General features: G+C 43.9%; 1 protein-coding gene across 2 annotated transcripts in view; it reads left to right on the plus strand.

The window, feature by feature from the left end:
• Nucleotides 1-6,009, plus strand: part of FNDC1 (fibronectin type III domain containing 1) — a 111,520-nt gene extending 105,511 nt beyond the window's left edge. For both annotated transcript variants that reach the window (XM_024997129.2, XM_024997130.2), the window contains 2 exons: nt 3,048-3,170; nt 5,224-6,009. In XM_024997129.2, coding sequence (XP_024852897.1) covers nt 3,048-3,170; nt 5,224-5,339 — 239 coding nt within the window. In that variant the 3' untranslated portion in view covers nt 5,340-6,009. The remainder of the gene's footprint in view (nt 1-3,047; nt 3,171-5,223) is intronic.
• The last annotated feature ends 1,619 nt before the right edge of the window (nt 6,010-7,628 follow it).

Here is a 7,628-nt window from a genome sequence, read left to right on the forward strand (position 1 = left end):
TCCCCAACCATCCCCCTCTCCAGCAATTTCTCAGTGCTATGCCTTCCCAACAAGCAGTGTCTGTTTCTCTCTGCTTTTCCCCCACTCTCCCACACTGCCCTTTCCCTCCTCTGCTTCAGAATTCCTGGAAGAGGTTACACAGCCATGTCTGGTATTGCAGAGTTGAGAGAAACAACTCAGCCCTACTGTGCAGCTCTGGTTCAGGACCAAGGACAGCACCTCCTGCTACGGATACACCCTACTTCTAGTTTCCTAGGAAAATGGGTCCCACTATTTTTACACATATTCATGCTTTTCATAATGGTTTCATAAAGTATTCTGTATCAGAACTTCCACATTTTTGAAACCATAGAGTAGAAAGGTCTCTCATTTATTGGCTGAAAATGCCTATAATATTCATAGTTTCCATTTAAGGAAACTTGCTAAGTATATAGCATACATGATCTCAATAAATCCTTACAATGCTTTGAAATCAGTGCCATCATCACCATCTTTCAAACATGGGAAGTGTGACACACAGAGTATAAGTAATGTGCCCTCTTCAGTTCAGTTTATTCTCTCAGTCATGTCTGACTCTTAACAACCCCGTGGACTGCAGCATGCCAGGCTTCCCTGTCCATCACCAACTCCCAGAGCTTGCTCAAACTCATGTCCATCGAGTCCCTGATGCCATTCAACCATCTCATCTGCTGTCATCCCCTTCTCCTGCCTTCAATATTTCCCACCATCAGGGTCTTTTCCAATGAGTCACTTCTTCCCATCAGGTGGCCAAAGTATTGGAGCTTCAGCTTCAGCATCAGTCCTTCCATTGAATATTCAGGACTGGTTTCCTTTAGGATTGACTGGTTGGGTCTCCTCGCAGTCCAAGGGACTCTCAAGAGTCTTCTCCAACACCACAGCTCAAAATCATCAATTCTTTGGCACTCAGCTTTCTTTATGATCCAACTCTCACTTCTGTACATGACAACTGGGAAAACCACAGCTTTGACTAGATGGACCTTTGTTGACAAAGGAATGTCTCTGCTCTTTAATATGCTGTCTAGGTTGGTCATAACTTTTCTTCCAAGGAGCAAGTGCCTTTTAATTTCATGGTTGCAGTCACCATCTGCAGTGATTTTGGAGCCCAAGAAAATACTGTTTCCATTGTTTCCCCATCTATTTGCCATGAAGTGATGGGACTGGATACCATGATCTTAGTTTTCTGAATGTTGAGTTTTAAGCCAGCTTTTTCATGCTCCTTTTTCACTTTCATCAAGAGGCTCTTTAGTTCCTCTTTGCTTTCTGCCATAAGGGTGGTGTCATTTGCGTATCTGAGGTTATGGATATTTCTCCTGGCAATCTTGATCCCAGCTTGTGCTTCATCCAGCCCAGCTTTTCACATGATATACTCTGCAGATAAGTTAAATAAACAGGGTGACAATATACAGCCTTGATGTACTCCTTTCCCAATTTGGAACCAGTCCATTGTTCCATGTCCAGTTCTAACTGTTTCTTCTTGACCTGCAGAATTTCTCAGGAGGCAGGTATGGTGGTCTGGTATCCCCATCTCTTTAAGAATTTTCCAGTTTGTTGTGATCCACACAGTCCAAGGCTTTGGCATAGTCATTGAAGCAGAAGTAGATGTTTTTCTGGAATTCTCTTGCTTTTTCTATGATCCAGCAGATGTTGGCAATTTGATCTCTAGTTCCTCTGCCTTTTTTAAATCCAGCTTAAACATCTGAAATTTCTTGGTTTGCATACTGTTGAAGCCTCACTTGGAGAATTTTGAGCATTATTTTGCTAACGTGTGAGATGAGTACAATTATGTGGTAGTTTGAACATTCTTTGGCATTGCCTTTCTTTGGGATTGCAATGAAAACTGCCCTTTTCCAGTCCTGTGGCCACTGCTGAGCTTTCCAAATTTGCTGGCATATTGAGCGCAGCACTTTCACAGCATCATCTTTTAGGATTTGAAATAGCTCAACTGGAATTCCATCACCTCCACTAGCTTTGTTCATAGTGATGCTTCCTAAGGCCCACTTGACTTCACACTCCAGGATGTCTGGTTCTAGGTGAGTGATCACACCATCATGGTTATCTGGGTAATTAAGATCTTTTTTGTATAGCTCTTACATGTATTCTTGCCACCTTTTCTTAATATCTCTGCCTCTGTTAGGTCCATACCATTTCTGTCCTTTTTAGTGCCCATCTTTGCATGAGATATTCCCTTGGTATCTCTAGTTTTCTTGAAGAGAACTTTTGTCTTTCCCATTATATTGTTTTCCTCGATTTGTTTGCATTGATCACTGAGGAAGGCTTTCTTATCTCTCTTTGCTATTCTTTGGAACTCTGCATTCAGATGGTTATATGTTTCCTTTTCTCCCTTGCTTTTAGCTTCTCTTATTTTCTCAGCTATTTGTAAGGCCTCCTCAGACAACCATTTTGCCTTTTTGCATTTTGGTTTCTTGGGGATGGTTTTGATCACTGCCTCCCATACAATGTCATGAACCTCTGTCCACAGTTCTTCAGGCACTCTGCCTATCAGATCTAATCCCTTGAATCTATTTATCACTTCCACTGTATAATACTAAGGGATTTGATTTTGGTCATACCTGAATGGCCTAGTGGTTTTCCCTACTTTCTTCAATTTAAGTCTGAATTTGGCAATAAGGAGTTCATGATCTGAGCCATAGTAGCTCCCAGTCTTGTTTTTGCTGACTGTATAGAGCTTCTCCACCTTCAACCGCAAAGAATATAACCAATCTGATTTCAGTATTGACCATCTGGTGATGTTTATGTATAGAGTCTTCTCTTGTGTTGTTGGAAGAGGATGTTTGCTATGACCAGTGCTTTCTCTTGGCAAAACTCTGTTAGTCTTTGCCTGTTTCATTTTGTACTCCAAGGCCAAATATGCCTGTTATCTCTTGACTTCCTACTTTTACATTCCAGCCCTGTATGATAAAAATTACATCTTTTTTTTGGTGTTGGTTCTTCAAGTTTGTGCAGATTCCTAGATCACCTGTAGCATTTTTGGGTCAGTCACTGACTCATCAAATTCCTTTTTGCAGATACATTCTACAGCATTGGGGACAGTTGGGGAAGAGGTGAAGACCACTGTCAATTTGTGGATTCACACCTTGATGGAAGAACAGGGCCTCAGTCCTACATTGAAGCCCTCCCTAACATTCAAGGTAATGTGAACAAAGGCCTGACCTATTACACTGGGGTGTGGGGAGGAGGGCCAACATAAGGAGAAAATTCACGGTATCTCTGCCTTTGGTTTACCATTTGGAGATGGATGTAAGCAGCATTTTTGATCATAAAAATAAGGAATCAACAAAGTACTCCTACCATGTGCTGTATTTGGAGTGAGCCTTGGAGAGGTGGCTCAGACAGGAAAGCATCTGCCTGTAATGTAGGAGACCTAGGTTTGATCCCTGGATTGGGAAGATCCCCTGAAGAAGGGAATGGCTATCCACTCCAGTATTCTTGCCTGGATACTTCCGTGGACAGAGGAGCCTGGAGGACTGTGGTCCATGAGGTCACAAAGAGTTGGACCCAATTGAGTGACTAACACTTTCCCTTTTACTTTGGAGAGGTAGGGATACAGAGGAATATAAGACCTTATCCCTACTGTCAGGAAACATAGTCAGAATTGGAAAGAGAGGATAAATATATGAAAGGTAACTGGAGCAGACAACTTAAAGTGCAGACAATGGCAAGTTGTGTCACATTATTGTCCCATTATCAGGTAATTGTGCAGATTATAGTCAGTCTCTGAGTTCAAGAGAAGCAGGCCACTTGAGGCTGCCAGGGGAAGTTCTCATAAGAGGCAGAGTCTGGGCTGAGTCATAAAAATTCATGCAAAGATTAGAGAGTCTTCCAAGTGGAGGATGGCATGAATAAGAGTGCAGAGAAAGAAAAAATAAATAAACGCAAACCAACCAGGATATGTTTCAGGAGACTGTGTATCAGTTATTTCATGATGGCCTTGTAAGAGGAAATGCGTATATTCATCTCAACGTTAACAATTTGTAATACATTATTAACTCCAGTAAAACAAGTAGATTAGGCGGGGTCCTCCAGAGAATCAGAACCAGCAGCAGAAAGATAGAGACAGAGAGACAGAGAGGAGAGAGAAATAGAGAATGAGATTTATTTTAAGGAATTGGCTCATATGATTGTGGAAACTGGCAAATCCAAAATCTACAGGGTAGCCCAACAAGGCTGCTGGAGACCCAGGGAAGAGCTGATGTTGCAGTTCAAGTCTGAAGGCAGAATACCCCTGTCCCCAGGGAAAGTCGGTCTTTTTCTACTAGAGCCTTCAACTGGTTGGATGAGGCCCACTGCATTATGGAGGCTTCATCACTTGCATGCTTAGTCACTCAGTCATGTCTGACTCTGCAACCCCATGGACTGTAGCCCACCAGGCTCTCAGTTCAGGGAATTCTCCACACAAGAATACTGGAGAGGGTTGCCATTCCTTCCTTCAGAGGATTTTCCTTCCCAGGGCCTGAACTCACATCTCCTGTGTCTTCTGCATTACAGGTGGATTCTTTACCACTGAGCCACCAGGGAAGCCCATGGAGGCTTTGTTACATAGGTACAATTGGTGAAAGCATTGACCATGAGTGACTGAACTCAGTCTCTGGCTCCTCTCTCCTCCCTGAGGTTGGGGGTGGGACGGAAGCCCCCACCGCATATTCCCATGGTTGGTTCTCTGGTGACAAGCCCTTATCCTCAGGTGCTTTCCAGAAGCCACTTCATTAACATAAGCCCACATGTGGTTGAAGAGGCTTATTATGAAATAATCATTTCCCAGACATCTTTATTGCTCTTCAGTTCAGTTCATTTGCTCAGTCACGTTGGACTCTGCAACCCCATGGACCGCAGCATGTCAGGCCTTCCTGTCCATCACCAACTCCTGGAGTCCACCCAAACTCATGTCCATTGAGTCGGTGATGCCATTTAACCATCTCATCCTCTGTCGTCCCCTTCTCCTCCTGCCTTCAGTCTTTCCCAGCATCAGGGTCTTTTCAAATGAGTCAGCTCTCCACATCAGGGGGCCAAAATATTGGAGTTTTAGCTTCAATATCAGAGTTATTGCTCTTACCACTCAGGAAATTCCAAGGGTTTGGGGAGCCTTGTGGGGATGAAAACCAAATATCCATTTTCTATTATAAGTCACAGTGTCACAGATGCATTTTCTCTCTCTCTCTCTCTCTCTTTTTTTTAACCTTCCAGGCTACTATCGCCAGTACCGCCAGGAGCCAGTCAGCTTCGGCAACATAGGTTTTGGAACTCCCTACTACTACGTGGGCTGGTACGAGTGTGGGGTCTCCATCCCGGGGAAGTGGTAACTACAGGAAGATCGTGCTGGAAGCTCACCCTGCCAACCCCCTCATTAACTTGAGTGAGGGCCTGTGAGCAGGAAAAGAGGCAGGGTCCCAAGCCCCCTGCTGTCCCCGGTGTCAGCAAGGCCACACAGTGGACACTGGACACTCCAGGCGTCTTCAATCTGGAGCTCAGTCCTACGTCTCGGCCTGGACCACACACCGGCTTCAGTGTTGCTGTTAACTTAGCTTCTCTACAGGTTTTACTTATAACAGCACGTCCCAGAGATGGCACAGACACTCAGCTATGGGGATGCACGGTGCAATTTTCATCCTTTTTAGGCCCAAAGTTCAGATGCTTCAGTATCTCCAGGGATCAGTATCAACATGCCCAGCTCTCTTCATGGAACACCACCCGCTTTCTTTTTTCTCACTGGACTCCTCCCAAAGTAGCTAAATTTAAGCTTTGGATCCCTCTCTATGCAGTAGAACTGAATTATTAAAAACACCAGCAAAGGAAATGTAGCCTACTTAAGATTTATTCTGTGGACTTACCCACCGCTAGACCAAATGTATCAAATCTTACTTGTAAATTCTCAATTTTGAGATATATATATATGTATATATGCATATACATATCTACACTCGTCTGCAAGGACATTGATTAAAATCGCTAAATTTGTACTTGTTCACTCGATACATGTGTGCGGGACTTCTTGGAGCAGAGGTGCTGTTTGCGAACATCTTTTTAGAAGGCTTCAGAGAATATGTACTCTGTATAACACGGCCAGAATGGAAAGGTGTGGGTTCTTTCCATGAATGCTGCCAAGCCCGGGAAATGACTGGGAAGTGGTGGTGCTATGAGCCAGTAGCAAACTGAGTGATTTCCACCTTCCACACCCACGTGAAAAATGAACCAGAGGGCTGTGTGAGGACAGATCTAGTGTGTTTCCAGATTAAGATTTTAGGTCCCAAATGATTTTAAAATCCAGTTTAAAAAGACTTCTTTCCCCTTTCCTGCCAAGCCCAGTGTCTCCTCCTCAAATTATAAGCATCTTACCCTCCTCAACTGCAGAACAAGAGGGTTTATGTAGAAACACTTATTCTAATTCTTCTTAAAATATGGTGTTCTTCGCGTGTGCATGGTACCTCTGTGTCCTCGGGCAGCTCTGGGGAATGAAGTGTTTGTCTTCTCCTAAGTTTCAAGGTAAAAGACAGTAGTGGCGGGGGTGTGGGAGGGACTTCCCTGGTGGCCCAGTGGTTGAGAACCTGCCTTCCAAGGCGGAGGTGTGGGTTCAGTCCCTGGTCTGGGAACGAGGATCCCCATGCTGAGGTGCAGCTAAGCCCACACGCTGCAACTAGAGAAAGCCCGCCTGCTGCTATGAAGCCCCAGTGCAGCCAAAACAATTTTAAAAAGAAACAAGAATCAGTAGTGGGAACAAGCCAGGGGCGGACACAGTTCTGGAAGCCAGGAGCCGTGCCACTGTGTAAACGATGTAATGGTGTGAAGTGGCTCGCTACTGGAGTCGGTTATTTTTAGTGCCAGCGCCAGGTGGAAGTGAAGCCTGATGTGTCTGGTAGGTGTGAAGGTTAAAAAGCACAAGGAAACAAGTCACTGCGGGTCTTTGTGATGGGTTAGCAGGAGCGGATGTTTTCAGCAACACCCACAATCCCCTCCTGCAGTTAATAACAGTAGAGAAAATGCGGGCATTCTGATGGCTAGGAAAACACCAGGATAAAAATCTTCTGGGTTTCTGAGGCTTTTGTACATAAAAATGGAATTATGAAAAAGGGAATGTCTTTTAAAACACCTATTTTTTCACACTAACCTTCAAACATGCTTCACAATGCCAAACCAAAGATAAGAACTTTAAAGATAAGTGAATTTTCCTTATACACCCATCTTTGTTATAGGGCCTCCTGAAGAAGAGATGGGGATCAAGGGCCCAACATAGAGATGCAGGCACCTCTCCCCTGTGAATCACTATTTCACACACTAAACTGTGTTTCTGGTCAGCCTCACCCCAAAGGGCTTTATACTTGTTTCATACACGAAAGAACACATTTACCACAGAAGGATTTACACTTACTTCACAGAAATCCAAAGATTTCAGTGGCATTCACGCAGGCAATGTGTTTTGAGCTCCTCCTGGCACCTTTGACTGTATTTGAATCTAGACATCTGAACTTTTATTACAAAGAGATGTTTCAATTCTTTATGGAAATTACTGCAGAGGCCAGATGATCGCTCAGCCAAAACAAAAACACTGAATCTATGTGAAGGTGATAGTGTTTCCAATATTCCCTCCAAATTAG

This window comes from Bos taurus, chromosome 9 (assembly GCF_002263795.3).
Source record: "Bos taurus isolate L1 Dominette 01449 registration number 42190680 breed Hereford chromosome 9, ARS-UCD2.0, whole genome shotgun sequence".
In the NCBI taxonomy this organism is placed as follows: domain Eukaryota; kingdom Metazoa; phylum Chordata; class Mammalia; order Artiodactyla; family Bovidae; genus Bos; species Bos taurus.